At 53.0% G+C, this 21,419-nt stretch overlaps 2 protein-coding genes across 3 annotated transcripts in view; both read left to right on the top strand.

The window, feature by feature from the left end:
- ASAP3 (ArfGAP with SH3 domain, ankyrin repeat and PH domain 3) overlaps nucleotides 1–12,343 on the top strand; it is a 47,487-nt gene extending 35,144 nt beyond the window's left edge. The window contains 18 exon segments of the mRNA XM_061148171.1: nucleotides 71–157; nucleotides 340–449; nucleotides 1,582–1,651; nucleotides 1,969–2,056; nucleotides 3,909–3,957; nucleotides 4,079–4,269; nucleotides 4,351–4,484; nucleotides 4,701–4,795; nucleotides 4,982–5,159; nucleotides 6,360–6,445; nucleotides 6,605–6,720; nucleotides 7,341–7,408; nucleotides 7,501–7,608; nucleotides 7,737–7,932; nucleotides 8,791–9,016; nucleotides 9,561–9,589; nucleotides 9,592–9,650; nucleotides 11,000–12,343. Of these exon segments, the coding sequence (XP_061004154.1) occupies nucleotides 71–157; nucleotides 340–449; nucleotides 1,582–1,651; nucleotides 1,969–2,056; nucleotides 3,909–3,957; nucleotides 4,079–4,269; nucleotides 4,351–4,484; nucleotides 4,701–4,795; nucleotides 4,982–5,159; nucleotides 6,360–6,445; nucleotides 6,605–6,720; nucleotides 7,341–7,408; nucleotides 7,501–7,608; nucleotides 7,737–7,932; nucleotides 8,791–9,016; nucleotides 9,561–9,589; nucleotides 9,592–9,650; nucleotides 11,000–11,074 (1,965 nt within the window). The 3' untranslated portion in view covers nucleotides 11,075–12,343.
- Nucleotides 12,344–16,561: 4,218 nt separating this feature from the next.
- TCEA3 (transcription elongation factor A3) overlaps nucleotides 16,562–21,419 on the top strand; it is a 43,045-nt gene continuing 38,187 nt past the window's right edge. The window contains exon 1 of one of the 2 annotated variants that reach the window (XM_061148170.1): nucleotides 16,562–16,768. In XM_061148170.1, coding sequence (XP_061004153.1) covers nucleotides 16,700–16,768 — 69 coding nt within the window. In that variant the 5' untranslated portion in view covers nucleotides 16,562–16,699. The remainder of the gene's footprint in view (nucleotides 16,769–21,419) is intronic. The other variant, XM_061148169.1, reaches the window with a different exon arrangement.

Genomic DNA, 21,419 nt, shown 5'->3' with positions numbered 1-21,419 from the left:
GCTCTGGGCATGAGCTCCGTGCCTGGCACAGCTGCCAGCTGATAACCGGGTCCTGCCCTTCATCCCATAGCTGCGTCAAGCCCAGGAGGAGGAGCTACAGAAGCTGACCCAGCTCCGGGACTCCCTCCGAGGGATGCTGCAGCTCGAGAGCAGAGAGGTCAGCCCCCAAATCATCCCCGAACAAGTGCCCACCCCCCACCCAGGCCCACCCTGGAGGGAGGGAGAGAAAGGAAGACCCCACAGGGTCCCCTTGAAAAGGTCTCCCTGAACGAGACTCCTGTAGAACAGGGCTCTTTGCCCCACATGCCCTGAGGTCTCCTTCATGTGTCCAAGCAACAGGAGAGTCTGAGCCGGAAGAACTCAGGAGGTGGTTACAGCATCCACCAGCACCAAGGCAACAAGCAGTTTGGGACAGAGAAGGTCGGCTTTTTGTACAAGAAAAGTGATGGGTAAGTGACTCAGAGAGCTCAAGTCACTTGCCCGAAGCCACACAGAGAGTAAATGATAGGGTTGAGGTAGGTGCCTGAAGGGCTTGTTCCTATTATTTGTTGAGGGTTCCAGGGCCCTCCATGCTGCAGTGCAAAATCATCAGAATCCTGGGCTCATGAACTTCTGCTGAACGTTGCAGTTCTTAATGTAAAGAAGGAGAATAGCAGCGCCAAACACTTTTTGGGCAGTCTCCATGGCCTCACTCTTAACCGTTGTAATATACTGAATATGCCTTGACATGAAAATGTTGGCTGTGCCTTGCTCCCTCGTGTGAAAAACAAAAATCAGGCTGTAAATGCAAAAGCCTTTATGGGATTCATTCATTAAATTTTTTTACTAACTAGTCAGTTTTCATCAGAGAAAAATAACTTGGTTAAACCAGTTAATATTTACCTCTTATAGGAAAAGTGTTAAGTAGCTTTGACTATGGATTTGCTCATTTTATTTTGCATGCTAAGTTGCTTCAGCCGTGTCCAACTCTTTGCAATCCTGTGGACTGTAGCCTGCCTGGCTCCTCTGTCCCTGGACTTCTCCAGGCCAGAATACTGGAGTGGGTGGCCATGCTCTCCTGCAGGGGATCTTCCCGACCCAGGGATTGAACCCACATCTCTTATATCTCCTGCATTGGCAGGCGGGTTCTTTAACACTAGTGCCATCTGGAAAGTCCATCTTATTTTGGGAGTCTCAGTGTTTATCTTACTTTGTCTTTAACCATAATTCATCTCTCGTGGTCAAGAGCCTATTCCTTCTCTCAGACTAGGAGGTCCCTAAGATTGCGAGCTGTGTCTCTTCCATCAGACTGGAAGCTCTCAGAGGGCCAAGGTCACATGGTCCCCTTTAGAATAAAGACTCCCAGGGAGTGGGGCTGTTTCCCCTATCTGACTGGGAGCTTTCTAAGGGCAGGGCTGTGTCTCCTTCATCAGAAGGGAGCCAGGGAGTGCAGAGTGTAGGGGTCGGAGTCAGGGGACTGAGAAGGTAAAGAAGTGGGACTGGAGGTCATACAGGTGGGGTTGGAGACCTGGTCCAGGACCTTGTTCACTGATATTAGGTTTGAGCCTTGGGTGATGGTCTTTCTATACCTTTGGGCCCTAGAATTCGAAGAGTCTGGCAGAAAAGGAAGTGTGGAGTCAAGTATGGCTGCCTGACCATCTCACACAGCACGGTGAGGCCTGGAGGATGGGGGTCTCAGGGCATGATGGTCCTCTCCTCCTGGTGTTCAGAACAGACAGGTGGCAAGCCCTCCCTCTAAGACGTGAACCTGGATCCAGGGAGCTGGAGACCCCCTGAGGGAGGAAGGATGGGCTCCAAAGCCCCCAGGCTGGTCTTGGTCCACCCTCCACATCCTTGAGATGCTGGGAGAGGGGAGACATTAACTGAAACACGATTATTATGCCCATTTAACAGATTGGAAAACAAAGGCCTCAGAGTTTGGGAGGCCCAAAGGGTAACTGTACATCCTCCATCTGCAACTTCCCACAGATAAACCGGCCCCCAGTGAAGCTGACCCTGCTGACATGCCAAGTAAGGCCAAATCCCGAGGAGAAAAAGTGCTTCGACCTGGTGACCCGTGAGTAGTCCCTGCCCCCTACACCTCAACTGGCCAAGGCTTCTCTAAGAGACCAGTCAGTCTTGGGAGGCCCCAATTAGGGCTCTGTGTCCAATTCCACAAGTGAAAGTGAAAGTCACTCAGTTGTGTCCGACTCTTTGCAACCCTAGAATTCTCCAGACCAGAATACTGGAGTGGATAGCCTTTCCCTTCTCCAGGGGATCTTCCCAACCCAGGGTTCGAACCCAGGTCTCCCGCATTGCAGGCGGATTCTTTACCAGCTGAGCCACCAGGGAAGTCCAAGAATACTGGAGTGGGGGTAGCCTATCCCTTTTCCAGGGGATCTTCTGGACCCAGGAATCAAACCAGGGTCTCCTGCACTGCAGGCAGATTCTTTACCACTGAGCTACTGGGGAAGCCCCAAGTGTTTATCAAATAGCCTACTACAGGCATACAACTTTTTAAGCCCTGGACAGGCTATTTAAAGGCTTCACCCTATATCACATTAAAGATTAAAATGCACCACATGCATGCATGCATGCTTAGTCACTAAATAGTTTTCTGACCACATGGACTGTAGCCCACCAGGCTCCTCTGTCCGTGGGATTTCCCAGACAAGAATACTGGAGTGGGTTGTCATTTCCTTCTCCAGGGGATCTTCCCGACCCAGGGATTGAACCCTCATCTCCTGCATTGGCAGGCAGTTCTTTACCACTGAGCCACCAGGGAAGCCCAAAATATATCTACACACCACTCTGAATATGATTATTTCTGTAAAACATTTAAATGGATTTGGGTAATTTGGCTTTCAAAATTATTATTACTTAAAAATGTTCCATTTTCATCGTTTGGAGTCTTTGGTGACAGGCATCTCACGGGGGCCAGCACAGGCTGAGAAAGACCTAGATCTGATCCTTGGCGAGCTCTGCCTGGCAGGGGTGTGATGTGGAGACCCAGGACTGCAACGGGATGGGCAGTGTCCAGAAGAGAGGTGCAGATAGAGCCCCCTCAGAGATTAGAGGACAGAAGTCCTGCCCTTCCTGGGGGAATCAGGAAAGGCTGCTGGGAGAAAGAGCTCTAGAGTCTGACCTTGAAGAACCCAGAACGACATTTCGGGAGACAGGACCCGGTGTGGTGAAAGGCATGGAAGCAGGAGGGTGGACCCACCAGTTTAGCCAGGATGCAGGGTTCACATAGGAGCAGTGGGAGACGAAGCCTGGGACTTTCTCTTTTTTAATTTATTTATTGTATTTATTTGGCCGTGCCAGGTCTTAGATGCAGCAGGTGGGATCTAGTTCCCTGACCAGGGATCGAACCTGGGCTCCCTGCATTGGGAGCGTGGATTCTTAGCCACTGGATCACCAGGGAAGTCCCTGAGAATACCTCTTAAAGATTTGGACCTTCTTTCCTGGAAGGAGGGAGCCGTAGGAGACCTTGGAGCAGTGAAATGGCATGATTAGGGCAGAACCTCGGGCAACCATCTGGCAGCTGGTGCAGGCTGGGGGGTGGAGGGTGACAGGCCAGGAAGGCCAGAAGGGAGGCTGTGGACCTGGGGCTGAGTGGGAAGGTGGCGGTAGGTTCAGAGGATACTCTGCTTGTGGGCTGAGGGGGGTCTTGTGCCCTGGGAAACGGCGCCTGACCCTGGAAGCTGGTTCACACAGAGGGGTGGAATTGGACTTTGAAGGAGACTGCCGAGAAACTGCCCCCTCTGCTGGCCACTGTCATCACCCTCCCCTGGTAGCCTAGCCGAGCCTGGCCCCTCAGAGACAAAAGCTCCCTCTGGACCCAGCACTTGGGATGAGACCTTCCCGGGCCCAGGGAGGTAAGGCCAGCAGGATCCCTGTGGCCCAGACAACCTCTCCTCTCCCCACAGACAACAGGACGTACCACTTCCAGGCGGAGGACGAACATGAGTGTGAGGCGTGAGTGCCCCCGCACGGCCAGCCTGGGGGTGGGGGCGGGGGGCCAGCCTCCGAGCCTGATGCGGAAGCCCCCCAGCACCAGCGGCGTCATCCCCACGCTGTGGCCCGCCCGGCTCCTCAGGTGGGTGTCAGTGCTGCAGAACTGCAAGGACGAAGCCTTGAGCAGTGCCTTCCTCGGGGAGCCCGGCAGCGGCCCGGGGCCCTGGGGTGCCGCCGGGCCGGACGCGGAGCCCCAGGACCTGACCAAACTGCTCATCGCCGAGGTCGAGAGCAGGCCGGGGAATGGCCAGTGCTGCGACTGCGGGGCTGCAGGTGCGGCGGGGCGAGGAGAAGCGGGTGGAAGCGGAGGGGCGGGGCCCACGCCTCTAAGGCCCGAGTGGCTCTATTTTGCAGACCCCACCTGGCTCAGCACCAACCTGGGCGTGCTCACCTGCATCCAGTGCTCGGGCGTCCACCGCGAGCTGGGCGTGCGCTTCTCACGCATGCAGTCCCTTACCTTGGACCTGCTGGGGCCCTCGGAGTTGTTGGTGAGGGCGGGGTGGGGCGGGGCCAGACAGGGATTCAGGGCGGGGCCTGGTTAGGGGGCGGGGCTTGGGCCGCTTGATCCCCAAAGAGGCTGGTCAGGGGCGGGGCCTGGACGAGGAGGGAGGCTGAGGGGCGGGACCTCTGGAGGCTCAGTCTTTCTTGGGTGGGTGCTGTCCTAAGCTCCGGGTCTCAACCCCATCACTTTCCCGCGAACCCAGCTGGCCCTGAACATCGGAAACACTCGCTTCAATGAGGTCATGGAGGCCCAGCTGCCCTCGCACGGCGGCCCTAAACCCTCAGCTGAGAGTGACATGTAAGGAGATTCTCAGGTGGGGGCGGATGCCGGCCAGGGAAATTCTGCTTCCCCAGAACCCAGGGAGAAGTCTGGGGAAAGAGAGGAGCCTCCGGGCTGGAAGAGTCCAGGACATGTGGGATGGTCTCAAGGGTCAGCTGGGTGGAAACAGTCCTTGCTCTGACATCCCGCGGTTATTTTTGGCAGGAGCGCCCGCAGGGAGTATATTGTGGCCAAGTATGTGGAACACAGGTTTGCCCGGAGGTCCACGCCCGAGCCTCAGAAACTCTGGACAGCCATTTGCAACCGGGATCTCCTGTCTGTGCTGGAGGCCTTCGCTAATGGGCAAGACTTTGGACAGCCACTGACAGGGCCCGAGGGGCAGGTGAGAACCTTCTCCAAGGACCACTTACAACCCAGACACAATTAGCACATCCTGTCCTCCTCCAGGACTGGCTATTACTCCCCCTGCCCCCACCTCTGTGTGTATGTGTGTGTGTGTGTGTGTGTGTGTGTGTGTGTTAGTCACTCAGTCGTGTCCAACTCTCTGCAACCCCATGGACTCAAGCCCACCAGGCTTCTCTGTCCATGGAATTCTCTAGGCCAGAATACTGGAGTGGGCTGCCATTCCCTTCTCCAGGGGATCTTCCCGACCCAGGGATCGAACCCAACTCTCCTGCCTTGGCAGGTGGATTCTTTACCATCTGAGCCACCAGGGAAGCCCGGGCCCCCCTCTGACATCTGCTCAAACCCCGCCCATCAGAGGGGTAAATGGGAGAGAGCACAGCTTCAGTCAGGCAATCTTGAGGCCAGATCCTGGCTCTGTCTTTTCCTAGCTGTGTGCTCCTGAGCAGGTTACTTAACTTCTCTGAGTCTTTTTTCCCTCATCTGTAAAACAGGTTAATGGTAGCACCCACAGGGTTGAGGTGAGAATTAAGTCATGTATGAAAGGGCCTAGTGCATAATATATGTGCAATAAATGGTAGAATCTTTTCTTTTTTTCTTGAAAAGCCTTAGAGATGGGTAGGGGTGGTGAGATCAGAGCAGGGGAAGACCATTGCATTGGTGACTCCAGTAACAAACATCACATGAGCCGGGAAGGAAAGGATAACACAAGACTTTTGGAAGATTAAATGGACACTAATCGGACATCAAAAATTGGGCACCTTGTCTTTGAGCCTCCTGCCTGATATCTTGGTGGGGCTGTCCAGGGGTCAGGGTGGGTGCAGCACTTAGACGGGTAAGAATTTGGAGCAACTGACATGCAAATGAGAGCTGAGAGCTCAAGGTTATTTGAGGTCTTGAGGGTCATGAGAGGGAGGAGCAGAGAGGAGTGCATGGCCAGGAACCAAGTTTGGGAAACACCTTCTCCTGGGGGAGGAGGAGGTAGAACTGCTGAAGGAAGGAGTGAAGGAATGGCCTTGCACCCCACTCTGAAACCTGAGGTTTCCCCATTCAGTCTCCTCTCACTGGGGTTCTGGCCCTTTCATATCTGGAGGTGTCAGGGGGCAGCAAGCATTCAAGAGGGTAATGTTGCGGGGGCAGGTGAACTGGGGGAAACTCAGAGGTGTGGACATGTATTCAGGCACCTGGAGAGCTCGCCCTGCACCTGGCTATCAGAGTCGCCAACCAGGCCTCCCTGCCCCTGGTGGATTTCATCATCCAAAATGGGTGAGAAGCTTCCTGCCCATCTGCCCACCTCCTCATGCTCCCCTTTCCTTCCTCTTTTCCCCATCTCCTCCTTCCTTTCCTTTCCCTCTTTTCCCCCTGACTCTGACCCCCTCACCTGTCTGTTCCCTTCCTACCTCCCTGACCCCCCAACACCCGCAGTGGTCACCTGGATGCCAAGGCTGCTGATGGCAACAGCGCCCTCCACTGTGCTGCCCTCTACAACCAGCTCGACTGCCTCAAGCTGCTGCTGAAAGGGAGAGCCTCGGTGGCCACAGGTGGGGCTCCGACAACTCCTCCATCAACCCCCCATTTCTGACTACCCCAATGGAGGACTTCCTGCCTTATTCCCAGACATAGAGCACTTGCAGAGTCCAAGCACTGCAAATGGACTTTGTAGACAGACTTGGGCTCTAATCCTGGCTTGCTTCTGACCACCTTTGTGATGTTGGGGTTTGTCTGTTCATCTCTTGAACCTCAGCTTCTTCATCTGTAAAATGGGAATGAGATCACTGACCTAGTACACCTGCTAAAAGGATAAAATAAAATGTTTCTGAAAGTACCTAGTCAAATAAACATTAACTAACTCTGAATAATAGTGCTTATAACAGCTACAATTTACTATTTAATGTGTACCTGATAATGTGCCAGGTTTTCTATGTACACTAACTAATTTAATCTTTACAACAACCTCATCAGTAGTTAGTATCATACTCATTTTATAGATGAGACAATTAAGGCCCAGAGAGGTTAAGTCACTTGTCCAAGGTCACACAGCCATGAAGTAGCAGAGCCAGGATTAAAACCCAGACAATCTTGATTCCAAAGACTCATCTTAACCTCTAAACTGTAATGCCTCTTTGACCCTAACCATGACCCCTGCCTTTATCCCTCCCAGTGAACGAGGCAGGAGAGACGGCTCTGGACATAGCCAGGAAGAAGCAGCACAAGGAGTGTGAGAACCTGGTGAGATCTAGGGAAGGAGAGGGAGTCCCTGACCCCTTCTCTCTCCACTGAGCCCCTGGCCTTCTGAGCCACAAAGGCTTTGTGTTTGGCAGCTGGAGCAGGCTCAGGCCGGGACCCTCACCTTCCCCTTGCACTTGGACTACCCCTGGGGAATTTCCACAGAACCTGGCTCTGACAGTGAGGAGGATGAGGAAGAGAAGGTGCGTCCTAGCCTCTCGGGTCTCCAGACAGCCCAAGGGAAGAGTCAGATGGGCCCTGATGTGAGGAGGGGCAGGGCTGAGCGTGGGGAACCAAGGCTATCTTCCCTACCACAATTTTGGCCCAGCAGCGCTGCACACTGAAGCCCCCAGCCCAGGCCCGCTGGACCAGTGGGAGGCTGGACATCAGCAACAAGACCTATGAGACCATCACCAGCCTGGGACCAGCTGCCCCTAAGAGCCAGAGTGAGGATTGCCCCCCACCTTTGCCGGTCAAAAACCCTTCTCGGACCATGGCCCAAGGGCGTGTGGGACTCGCCAGCGGAGGTATGGTTGTTTGCCCAGAAAAATGCTCTGATGCCGTTCATTGAGGGCCTGCTGTGTGCTGGGGGACTGAGCTAAGAGTGCTGTGTTAGTCCATGTTATCCTCACTATCACCTGGCAGGTAGGGGTTATCATCTCCCCCTTACAGGTAAAGGCAGAGAGATGTTAAGTAACATGCCCAAGATCCCACAGCTAAACCATGATGTGGGCTTCAAACCCAGGCATGTCTTATTCCAGACTCCTCAGTGCTTCACTTTAATAAAAGAGAGGGAAGAATGTTTTGAGCATCCACTGTATCTCAAGTCCCTTGGGGTCTACTGAGACACAGACTAGAGAGGGAAATAAGAACTGGAAGATAGGTCATTATAATATAAATGCATAGTGTGACATAGAACATAAATCCCAAAAGGAAAGAAGCAAGCTTTGCTGACTATTTCTCCAGCACCTAGCACAGTGCCTGGCTGCTGTCAAGAACTGTTGGTTGAATGAATGAACAAGCTTATTCTGGAAGCTCAGGAGAGGAAGGGAGCCAATCCTGTTGGGACTGGTGCGGGGGTTAGGAAGGCTTCCTGGAGGGGGCAGCATCAGAGCTGAGCCTGACGGATGAGCAGGAGAATCCAGATTGAGGAGAGGGTGTGACCAGAATCAAAACAGTGAGTCAGCATGGCTCTGGCCATCAGGAATGAACAGCGTGAGCCATGATACTGAAGTGTGATGGGGAAGAGTTAAGTGCTGGAGAGGTGGGAGGAGGGGGGTCCTAGGTGGGGGGCGCGGATTTGGGAGAGAACCATAATAGATCCCCAAGGTCAGAAGTTCCTTTGAGTAAGTGATGAAGACAGGCGTTATCACTTCTGATTTCAGATCGTTCTGAAATCCCCAGCCTGAGCTCAGAGTCCCCTGGGGCCTCTGAGAACCTGAGCAGCCCAGCCTCCTCCTCCTCCAGCCTCACAAGCTCCGTGGAACCTGGGGGTCCCAACGAAATCCTACCCAGCTCTGAAGAGGGCCCCTGCGAGCTCCCAGGGCCCTCCCGCCCCAGCCTGACATCTGGAACCTCCCCTGCAGAGATGTATCCCCCCGTCAGGTTCAGGTTGGTGAAAGCCCACTGTGCAACGTAGCCAAGTCTTCAGACTTCTCTGAGCCTTCATTTACTTCCCCACCTCTAAAGGGTGTCTGCCTGACGCCTGAGCTGCCTCCCAGCTCTGAGGCCCATGAACGATGTGGAAATGCTAGACCTTAAGTGGAGGGTGATTGGACCTCTTCCCCGCTTCACACATCTGCTTCCAAGTCTAGGGCTCAGGCTGGAAGAGTGAAGGCCTCATCCCACCTGTGTACTTGTTCTGGGGGCTCACAGTGGGATCTTCACTCTATTCCCACCTCCAACCCAGGATCCAGTCCTCCCTTCCTTGCAGACCCTTTCAGTTTGGAGTTTGGGGAGTAGACACGGGGAAATTTCCAGTGTGGAGGTCAGTTCCAGGCCTCTGAGGCCTGTGATGGACTCGGCCTGGGGGCCTCGTGGACTGACTACCCAGCCATCCCAAGCCCCAAGCCCCGCTCTCTGCCTGAGCCTCTTCCCCCAGCTCCAAGGGGCTCTCTGGGCACAGGGGTCACGTTGGCCTGTCCTTGTCTTTCAGCTCCGAGAGCACGCGCTCCTATCGGCGGGGGGGCGGAGCCTGGAAGAGTGTCCCTCAGCCCAGCAGCCTGTACCCGGAAGGAACATGATGGTAGGATATGTGGTTTGCAGGGTAGTGACAGGATGCCTGGGCTTCCCAAGTGACGAAGTGCCAAAGATTTCACCTGCTAATGCAGGAGACGTGGGTTCGATCCCTGGGTGGGGAAGATTCCCTGGAGGAGGAAATGGCAACCACTCCAGTATTCTTGCCTGGAAAATTCCACAGACAGAGGAGCCTGGTGGGCTTACAGTCCTTGGGGTTGCAGAGAGTCGGACACGACTGAGCGACTGACCAGGCATGCATGCACAACAGGGTGCCTGGGAGGCAGAGTTGGTCAAGAGTGAGTGTATTAGGGCGGGAGATCTCTCTCCAGCACTGGGGGCAGTTGTTTGACCAGTCCCTTTCCTCCTGTTCCTCCTCCCCCGCTGTAGCCCTTGATGGGGGCAGCTGGGGAGAGCTGAGGCCTTGAGAGGTGGCAGAGCTGACAAGGCCCAAGTTCTGGCTGCTCCCCAGGGAAGGATAAGCAAAGCAGTGTCAGCCAGCCTGATCGCTGAGAAGAGGTACTGCTTCCCTGCAGACGAGGTAGGATTAGGATGGCAAATTAGGTGGCTAATTAGGATTAGGCTTAGGGTAGGATTAGGGTACCAGCCCTTGGTTTGTCGGACTCTCTCCTTGTACAGGAGTCTCCTGGAATCCGCTGAAACTTCTAGGCATTCAGGGAAGTGCTATCATCCTCTTGCCATGTTAGCACAGCAAGAGTTAATCCAGCTCTTCCTGCTGAATCAGAGTCTCAAACAATCGCACATCTTTAGATGAGAAGCCTGGGGGTGGGCAGAGGACAGAGGCAAGCTTGCCAAGAAGGAAGCCACCTCTGTTCCTGGTTCCCCTGGGGATTCACCAGGGATGGCGTCAGTTGTCTACGTTGAAAGTAAGGGATGGGAGGAACTGGCTCTCTCTGGGGAAGCGTCATCCTCAGTCCACCAAAGGCAGGCAGGCACCAGTCACGAATGTGTGTCTATGGCCATCATCGTCCATTAACCGATTGATGCCCGTTGTTGAGAGGTGAGAATAAGGACCTGGGCTTTGGTGTGTGGAGGTCTTGGAGAAGTGGTGTTTCACTTCTTCAAACCTCAGTTTCATTCTCTAAAATTGGGTATTTCATTCACGATGATTTCATTTACCTACAACAGAACTGTTTGAAACTGAGTGAGATAAACAGCTGGGATATAATAAGTGCTTGTGTGCGTACCAAGTCACTTCAGTCATGTCTGACTCTTTGTGACCCTATGGACTGTAGCCTGCCAGGCTCCTCTGTTTGTGGGATTCTCCAGGCAAGGATACTATAGTGGGTTGCCTTGCCCAGTGCTTAGAAGATGTCGATTTTCATCCTTTCTCCCCAGGTCGGCGTCCCTGAAGGAGACGGCTCGAGGACTGGACTTCTCCCGCCCAGTTCTGTGCAGTTTTCGCAGGACTAGCTCCTTGCTGGCTCGAACCCCAGCATTCAGAGCTAGGACTTCAGCCCATAAGACTGAGGAGCTGAGGTGTTCACGCCCTGGGGTCTTGTTCTCTCTGTCCCTGTGCCTCTGTGGCTGGCCTTCCTCCCTGCCATGAGCCCATGCCCCTGCCAGGAACACTGGGCCCTCCGTGTTAGGGCTGACGGTGGTTTGTTTTCCTCTCATACCTGCCAGGGACAAGGGAACCCTACGTCTAGACCCTAGTGCTCCTGACTTAGCTCCAGCTGCAGAACCCTAAATCTTTCATCAGAGCAGGACTGTATTTCTTCCATCAATCTGGGGGACTCTAACCCACCTTCATCATTCTGTAGGCCAGGGATTCTGCCAGACTAGGGACTGTCTTCTCAGTCATTCATTAGCCTAGGATTCTTTGACTGAGTTCTGGCTCTTTGTTTATTCCTGGGCCAGGCACTGCAGAGGCCACAAGAATAAGATACAGGTCCTGCAGCTGAGGTCCCTTTCCCAGCAGCTGGTCCCAAGAGTTAGGCCTGGGAATGGGCAGGGCCATTCCAGAGGATGGTTCTGGGCTCAGGGGCAGACTGACAATCAGCTGGCTTACACCCGAATGGTATTGCAGTTGTCTGCAGCCTGTATCCATCCTGGGTGGTCAATGCCCATGCTGTACTGACTGTTAAATAAATATTCTGAATATCACTCCTTCTGAGGGACAGCACAGCCTTGCTGTGAACCTCTGCTAGATCCCCAGCCAGGAGGGAGGGTAGGGCTCACCCCCAATTTGCCTACTCTCCTTGATTTAGCCAGAAGGAAAGGCATGGTCTAGGATGATTATCGTCACTTCTCTCCTATTTCTCGTGGTCAGCTCAGGAGCCTTCCAGTCTCAGGGGAAGCAAAGGGCCAAGAAAGGAGAAAGGAGAGTGATAGAAATGGAGGGTGGAGACTTAAAGGTTCTGCTTCCTAGCACCAGAAATCCCACCATCGCTTTCAGGCCCATCTTGGAAAACAGATACACCTAAGCCATCATCAGCCTCTAACACATCAGTTCTGTGGGCACTGGGTCCTGGCAGGGATGGACGGGGACAAGCGAGGGAGGCTGGAAGATGCCAATGGCCAACGTGGCAGCCTGGCCAGGGAAGCTGGGCTGTTTACCCTGGATACCCGGCTGGTCTGTGATCCCACAGGAGCAGGGTTGTCTTCAGAGACCCCAGTGACTGGTTTTATTCATCTCAGATCTGTTATTATTTCACTCATCTCTAATAAAGGATTTTTTGGAGTAAATTTCAGTTTCATTTATGTGCTCTAAAGAGCCATAGGGAAGGGGAGAGATTCTTAGGGCTTGGAATTCTTGCTCTAGACTTGGAAAAGAGACAGCCTGGTGCAGAGCAGTAGACGGCAACCAGAGTGATTCTCCCCCCAAGGCCATATGGCAAGGCAGAGAAATGTTTTACTGTTGCCGACTGGAAGGCAATGCTGGCATCTAGTGGCTAGTGTTCAGGGCTGAGGCTCAACATCCTTCAGTTCACAGGCCAGCCCATCAAAACAATGAATTTCCAAAATGTTAATAGTGCCGAGGCTGGGAAACCACGGTGTGAGGGAAAGCACTGGACTGGGAGTCTGGAGACCTACAATGTAGCTCTGCTACAGTCCCTGGTTTGACTTCATCTCCCCTGAGACAAGGATTGGAGAGGGTAGTTTATTTGTGAGGTGGTCCCAGGAAGCACAATGAAGAAGCAGGGATGTGAAACAGAAAGTCAAAAAACAGTGAAGGAGGGACTTCCCCGGTGGTCCGGTGGTTAAGAATCTGCTATGCAAGGCAGCGGATGCAGATTCCATCCCTGGTCGGTGAACTAAGATCCCACGTGCTGCAGGGCAACTAAGCCTGCGCGCTACAACTACTGAGCCCTTGCGCTCCAGAGCCCACACGCAACTAGAGAGAAGTGACTACAGAGAAGCCCGCATGCCCCAACGAAGACCCCACCTGCCGCAACTAAGACCCAAGGCAGCCAAATAAATAGATAAATGTATTTTTAAAATATTTATTTAGCTGTACTGTGTCTTAGTTGTGGCATGTGGGATCTAGTTCTCTGACCAGGGATCCAACCCTGGCCCCCTGCACTGGGAACACAGTTTTAGCCACTGGACCACCAGGGGAGTCCCCCAGATAAATAAATAAATATTTTTAAAAAGAAGAAAAAAAAGCAGTAAAGAGTGTGTTATTGAGCAGTTACCACCATGAGAAATGAAGGGAACAGCTGACAGACTGTATTGATTAGAACATGTCTTCAAGTTGTCCCATGGAGACTGAAGAACTGGTGTATTTACCACCAACTCTAGTCTCTCACCGGCTCAGGGGTTCTTTCTAGGAGTGCCAGTTCCTAATTCTCAACTTCCAGGCTGCTCTGAAGCCTTCAGTCAGATGCAGAAAGCTGTCAGAGATGTGTTCAGGAACCTGATGCGAAGAACTGACTCATCTGAAAAGACCCTGGTGCTGGGAAAGATTGAAGGCAGGAGGAGAAGGGAACGACAGAGGATGAGATGGTTGGATGGCATCACCGACTCCATGGACATGGATTTGAGTAAACTCCAGGAGTTGGCGATGGACAGGGAGGCCTGGTGTGCTGCAGTCCATGGGGTCGCAGAGAGTCGGACACGACCGACCTGAACTGAACTGACCTCCAAGGTGGATGGGTGGGCAGAGGGGAGGTAGTGGGTACCGACTGATAATGGTTGAGCAGTGCAGTCCTGGCCCTCACTGGGCCTCAATCTTCCCATCTGTACAAAGAAAGGGTAGGACTTGATGTTTTCATCAGCGTCCCTGATGAAAGTCCTGGCTTCTTTTGATGTCACTCAATTCACAGTGGGATTTGGGTAGAAATTTAAGGAAACTCAACTCTTTTTTAAGATTTTTTTTATGGGCTTTTTTACTGGGCTTTTTAAAAAATGACCAGTCCTATGTAATTGCAGACAGCTGTCTCTTCAACCGAGAGGGGCTTGCTTGGGGGTTAGTCAAGACTGTTCAGTCTAACCTCTTAAAAGTGGCTCATAGTGCTTTTGATGATCAGGCCGCTCCCTCTCTGCACACTCCTCTCACCTCTGTGCTACGACCACACCAGTTTCTCGGTTTCTTTAACCCTGACAGGCCAAACACTCTCCCTTCCGTAAGTTTTGCACATTTGGAATTCCAACAGAATTGATTTGTACCTCTCAGGATGTTCAAGGCTAAAAGTGCATGACACCTAGTAGGCGCTCAATAAATACATGTATGAGTGAAGGTTTCTTGTTTTCTCTCTCTTTTCTTTAATATTTATCAATTTGGATGTGCTGGGTCCAGTATTCTTGCCTGGAGAATTCCATGGACAGAGGAGCCTGGTGGGCTATAGTCCATGAAGTCACAAAGAGTCGGGTCTTAGTGGTGGCACTCAGGATCTTTGGTCTTCATTTCACCATGGGGGATCTTTTACCTGTGGCATGTGGGATCTAGCTCCCTGACCAGAGATTGAACCTGGACCTCCTGCATTGGGAGCACAGAGTCTTAGCCACTGGACCACCATGGAAGTCCCTCTTATCTTACTTCAACACTCTCCTCCAACCCCCTAACTCCCACTGAGCACGTCTGCCCAAAGTTTAAATTTCATTTCTTTAGAGAACATGACATGCCGAATGGTATAAAACCCCTTAGATATGTCTGTAATGTATCCTCTATTTCTTTCTGACCCTTACCCAAGTTGTGATAACACAGAAGTGATGGTGTCCATATTTGTTTAAGGTTTTTCTTATCCAGAGACTGCCTCAAGCTTGCTGGGACTGGATCTGTCTTGCTCGTTGCTTGGACATTCAGTATGTATCTGTTGAATGAGTGAAAAACCCACCCCTTCCTACCTTGGTCCCAGGTCACACAGCAGCAGTTAGAAGTTTTAGCCCAATTTTAGAAATGGAGATCTGATTGGGAAGAAAAGTTTGTTTGTTTGGGTTTTATTAGCTCTGTAGTCCTGGAGAAGTGCATGAATTGTGTTCTGCAAGACTTCAAAATGGGGCAGGCGTATAAAGGAGAAAATGGCAAAGTTACAGCCAGTTACATGAGCTGTTTATCAGGAATTACAATTGGAGCTGGACAGAAGTAAAGGTGCTTATGAAGTAAAGATTGGTTGCGGTCCAAAATGGTTGCATAATTACAAGGGGAGACCTTGAGACAAAAAGGCTTGCAGCTGGCAGGTATTGTTCTGAGCACTCTGGTGATGTTCTTGGAGCTCGTACAGCTCAAAGAGAGCTTAAGGGTTTTGTTTAATCTTTTTTTTTTTTCTTTTTCTATTTGGCTGCACAGTACATGGCGTATGGGATTTTAGTTCCCTTACCAAGGATTGAACCCATGCCCCCTACAGTGGAAGCAGAGTCTGAGCTACTGGACTGCCAGGGAAGTCCTGAAAGTTCAAGCGTTGAATGGTGCAGAAATGTGTCTGATACCAGATCCTCAGTGGCCACCCAACTCCATATTTGTATGCCTAAACTGTGATCACGCTATTTTAATTTCAATTTGTCATCAGAAGCCAGATGAGTTCACTCTGTCATCCATTCTCTAAGGTTCTCTCAGGAAAGTCTCGAGATTTCCTTTGAACACCCCCAGCTACAACTCCTCACACCCCACACACTGTGAACCATTTTTCCTGACTCCCCTCCAGGCCCATAAACACCCTCACACGCACACTGCGCACACGCATAGATCATTTTCTATCAATTAAACTCACTCGTTTAGGGAGGGATGTGGGTCTGCTGGGGGCACTGGAGGGGTCCTTCCACAGGAACACGGACGTGTGCACAGCTGTGGGGGCACAATTTTGTTTCCAGACCCAATCTCCTTGGGGAGGCAGCGTGCAGACCCTGAATAAATAAACAGCACTCATGCAACTGGACCCAAAGTTCTCAAAGTCGGGCGCACTTAGGGGTCTCCCAAGCCCTCACCCTCACTAGAAGTGCAGTTGTGGGACCAGAAATGCAAAACCTCGCTTCAACATACAAAACTGAAGGCCACGGTGGGCCTGGATACACACACATGTGCACAGGCCGTGTGCACCAATGAGTGAGAACGGGGATGGGACAGAACTGGATTTCACGATCATGCAAAAATAAGGGGATTCGAGTATACCAAATTGCCTCCACCTGGATATCGGCGCGAACTAGGTGCGCCGGGTTTGAGCTGCAAAGGTTGCAGAGAGGAGCCCTCCTCGCCTCGAAGGCCTCTCTCAGGGGCCAGGGGCCGACGGCTGCCCCCACTCGCCGGGCGCCCTTCTTCCCAAATCTTCCTTCCGCTCCAGGCCCCCCACCCCGCCCCTCCAGGACCAGCCAGGCTCTCGCAGCCTTGTCCCTCTCCCGGGGAGGCCGGGCTGGCGGGCGCGGGCAATCTTTGCCCGGGCGAGTCCTTGAAGTCTATATTTAGTGCACGCCGCCCCTCCCCCACGTCGGGAGGCCCGCGGTGGGGGGTGTGGGGGGAGCCCCGCCCCCGCCGGGCGTGTGTGTCTGGTGTGTTTGGGGCCCGCGCGGCTGGCGCGCCCTCTCCCCTTTTACGCCTCCGGCCCCCCCGCAGCCCGGCTGCGGCCCCTGCGCCCCTAGCCCCGCCGGGCGTCGCGGGCCAACATGGGCCAGGAAGAGGAGCTGCTAAGGATCGCCAAGAAGCTGGAGAAGATGGTGGCCAGGAAGAAGACGGTGAGGCTGCAGAGTTCGGGCTTCAACCCCCGCTCCCCACCCCGGGGGAGGCGCGGCGCGTGCGAGCCCCGAGGAGTCCCGGGGGCGCGTGCTGGCCGGGCGCCCAGGAGGCGCGCGCGCGGGACTCCGGGACCCGAGGGAGGCGCGGCTGGGGCCGGGCTCCGCGCCCCGAGGGGGAAGACTGGCATCTCAGGGTGGGCGTGTGCGTGGCCCCGGGGCGCCGGGGGTGAGGTGGAGGGGAGGGGCGTCGGGTGGGGGTTGGGGGAGCACCGAGCCAGCCCCGGAAGACCCGAAGGCTTCTTGTGCACGTCCGTCTGGACCTGCAGGGTTGGGGGCCCCCGGGTAGGTCGTACGGGGCCCGGGAAAGAATGGGAGACAGGAGCTGGAAAAGGACTTTCGGAGCCCCTGGATTCGGCGTGTGCAAAAGCCCGGGGGGAGCGGTGGTGACCGCGGGACAGGGGGACCCGGAGATAGTGGTGGAAAGAACTCCTGGGTGACTCGAGAAGCGGGAAGAAACGAACTGATGAGGGGTGCTGAGCCGTGTCTACCCCGCACCCCGGGAGTGGAGCTGACGCAGAAAGAGCCAAGGGCCTGGGTTCCAGCAACCGCACGGCTAGAGGCTTCAGGAGCTGTTGGCTACTCTCGCTTTCCTTGGCCGCGGGGTGGGGCCCGGGCCCCGGGCGGGGGCCTAACAGGTGTCGGGCAGCCGCTGCGCCCACGGGGCCCAACGGGCGGGGGAAGCGGGGACCGGCTGGCGGCCAGGGCGCGGGGGCGGCGGCGGCGGGGACAGCGGAGCTCAGAGGTTGAGGGGAATCAGGGCTGGCGGCCCTCCCTGCGGACCCCTGAGCGCTCAGTGCCCGGAGCCCTTAGCGCGGGCCGGCTTGAAGTTAATATTTGATCCTTCCCGTGATCTTTGCCTCAAGTTGGCTGCCGCCCGATTCCTAGCTGAGCAAACTTGGCCTTGGGACAGGGAGGGCTGGGAGTCACCCAGAGTGGGGTGAGGCGGGGGTAGCCTGGCAGGCTGTACCCCCCTCCCTTTCGACCCTGTCCCAGGACCCTCCTCCTTCTGCCATCCAGGGGCAGGACTTGCATTTCCAACACATTCTGTAATCCTAGAAGCTCAGGAAAATGCCAGACCCTAAGGGTGTCTTTAGAGCAGGGACAAGGGAGGGGTTGCTGGACCCATGGGGTGACAGGGAGCCCTCAAGTAAGACATGGGCAGTATTGAGTTGGTGTCCATATGAAGACCAGAGCCTCAGTTTCTCCATCTGTGAGATGAGATGACCTGTCTCCTGGGAAGGATTGTCACTGGATTTTTTTTGTCTCTGCTGGTGATGGTGAGGGTGGAAGAGATGTGAAACCCTTAGGATGATCTGGACTGGTGCTTGGGAAGGCTCAGAGAGTGACACCTGCTTTTGCTCAGCCAGAGGAAATGCAGAAACCTGCAGATTTTAAGGAGTCTCCATTCCAGGATGCTGCAAAGTCAGTTGAAACTGAGCCTCAAGTCATCAGACTCAGCTGGAGGTGGCAGAGCCCAGCCCGGGTCTCCTGAACCAGATTCCACCTCAATCAGACAAGTTGTCCCAGCCCTGCCCCTTGCTGGCCCCCGACTTGGGCCAGGAGATTCTAGGCCTCTTGGTGAGAGGGCAGGAGTGGGAAGCCTAGGAGACCTGAGAAAGGCAGAGTGGCTGAGGAGGAAGGGACCGGCCCTGGCCTCCCCTCACTCCTTTTATGGCTGTAGACCCACCACTCTGCTTTCTCTCTCTAGCCCTGGATTTCTTCTTCTGTGAAATGGGAAGAAGAAATAGTGTCCTTTGGCGAGGAGTCCTGTGGAAGTACCCAGAGCTCTCTCCAGGAAAAGATGCAAGTCTGGCCACAGGGTCCCTGGAGCACAGAGCCGGTCTGCAGCCACGTCTGCGCCTAGGTTCTTGGCAGCATCTGGGTGGGCACAGAGCTCTGGGCATGTAACCTAGAAGGGTGGGGCCTGTTCTGGGAGCCAAAGTGGGCCCGCCCAGTGGTGGTTAGGGAGAGGACACACTTCCTGTGAGAAGACGGATCTTCCACGTTGCAGCTCAGACCCGGGGTTTACTGCCAATTACTGAAGTCCCAGAAACTTAGGGCTTTTGTCAGATGCTGTGAGCACACACCTACTGTACCAGCCTCAAACATACAGCAAAACACCACACGATTACACACACAGACATAACTACATGCAGCCACACACTGTGTAAACAAGCAACTGTGAACATAAATAACTGCATGACAGATGTGGTTCCTGATCCTGACATGACTGACACACAGACCATTGTATTTTCAGAAAAAGCCACAAAGACAACTGTATGCATGTTTAAACGTGTGCATGTGCACCATAAGCTATACCCCGATGTGCAAAGCTATAAACATAGCAAACAGCTGCACTTACGTGTCCAGACGGGTTGTGACATAGACGTCATCCCACAAAGACAAATAGACACATTATATTGGGTTGGCCAAAAAGTTCGTTTGGGTTTCCATGACAGCTTTTTTTGGGAAAAACCTGAACAGACTTTTCCGTCAGCCCAGTCCTTGAGCAGCATACACACAGCAGCTCCCCACCTGAACTGGAGATACTGCTGGCTGCATGTCCCATACATGCATGCCGAAAGACGTGCCTGGCAACATTTGCCCATGGCGTTGTGAGTCCAGCTACAACTGGCGCTCACGGCTGTTCTCCAACATGACCCAGTTATATATACAGTGTGACATACACAGGCACACACCCAGTGGTGAGCTGGAACTGGCTTAATGCTGATTGTTGAACTTTCAGGGATTTTGCAAGCCAGTTGTTAAATACAGCAATTGTTTTTAACATTAAACTGTATGCTTACAATTAAATTTTGTTAAAAACAAATGTCATAAATACTCCAGAGTCATCACTTCCTTATTATTTTATTACTATTTTTGGTCATCTATGGTCTGGAGGCCATTTATTATACTGTATTGTATCAATATGGGGCTTCCCTGATAGCTCAGCTGGTAAAGAATCCGCCTGCAATGCAGGAGACCCCGGTTCAATTCCTGGGTCGGGAAGATCTCCCCTGGAGAAGGGATAGGCTACTCACTCCAGTATTCTTGGGCTTCCAAGTCCATGGGGTCACAAAGAGTTGGACAGGACTGAGCGACTAAGTACAGCACAGCATAAATATGGTCTGTGTCACTCATTTCTTCCCAGTGTCTCCTTCAGTTCAGTGACAGCATGCTCTAGCTTGACATTGCTGTAGGGAGAATATTGATGCCACAGAAATTGACAAACACTGCAAATCAATTTTTTCCTTTGAGAACCTGCTGTTAAACATTGACCAGCATACCACTGCACTTACCCATGTTGATATTTCATGACTGCACACATCTCACCAGACCTATGTCCATACCTACTTGCACGGTTGTATAGTGGGTCAAACCCAAAAGGCCCGAGTTTGACTCCCAGCTCAGTTCCTTATAACGTTGAGCAAATTCACTTCTGTTTCTTGGATTTCTCTTCTGTGAAAATGGGATCTTGATTCTTTAAAAATGAGAATAGTAATAGGACCTATCTCAGAGAATCATTTCAAGAGTCAGAAGAGATCGTGCATGTAAAATATTTAGAACTGTGCCCAGCAGATAATAAGCCTTTAATTAGTGGTACATGCAGAGTTACATGCCTGCAAGTTCACATGCACACACATCCACACGTCAGTCCTCTGAAGCATACTATGAACCCAAATTCTAAGGGAGACTGAGGACTGGCAGAGGGCAGAAGGGGGATGTGACCCAGGAAGCCTGGTAGGGTAGGGGTTGGCGGCTGGTACTGCACAGTGGGGTCAGGGCATACAGGACACGGTCAGCTGGTGCTTCCCAGGGACCTGACCTCAGGACAGGAAGCTGGGGCTGGCTTCTAGGAAGTGTGTGGAAAGAAAGAGAAGACCAGAAGGGGGCAGGGGTGGTTCAGGGCCTGGCAACCAACAGGTTTTCACATCTGTATGTCTTGTCTTCTCCTCCCTCTTCCCCTTCCCGCCTCTGCTTTCTGCTTTATTCATTCACTCAGGGAGCACTGGGCTGTGTGCTGAACCCAGAGGTCTCAGAGATTATACAGTCCTCTCTACCCAAGAGAAAAGAAAGTGCATATCTTCACAAAAACTCTTTGTTTGTAGCAGCCCCAAATTGGAAACTCCCTAACAGTCCCATTCACAGGTGAATGGATCAACAAACTGTGGTCTCTGCCTACAATGGCAAACAACCCAGGAACGAAAAGAACTGTGGCTCCGTGCAGCAATGTGCATGGAACCTCAAAATGATAACACCAAGTGAAGAAGCCAGACAAAAACGTCCATCACAGTCACATTCTGTAAAATCCTTCAAAATGCAAGAAAGCAGAATAGTGGTGCCTGGGGTTGGGGGTACAGAGAGGGACAGATTCCCAAGGGGCACAAGGAAATGTCGGGACTGCTGTGTTTGTTTTGGGCTGCGCTGTACAGCTTGCAGGATCTTATTTCCCCAGCCAGGAATTGAACCCATGTCCCCTGCAGTAGAAGTGCAGAGTCCTAAGCCCTGGACCACCAGGGAACTCCCTGACTATGTTCTTATCTTGATTGTGGCGATAGTTTCATGGATGTACACGTTATGTCAAAACTCA

The sequence above is a fragment of the Dama dama genome, chromosome 8, assembly GCF_033118175.1.
Source record: "Dama dama isolate Ldn47 chromosome 8, ASM3311817v1, whole genome shotgun sequence".
In the NCBI taxonomy this organism is placed as follows: Eukaryota; Metazoa; Chordata; class Mammalia; order Artiodactyla; family Cervidae; genus Dama; species Dama dama.
The sequence above is the reverse complement of the archived record's forward strand: the minus strand, read 5'-3'. Positions and strand labels throughout refer to the sequence as shown.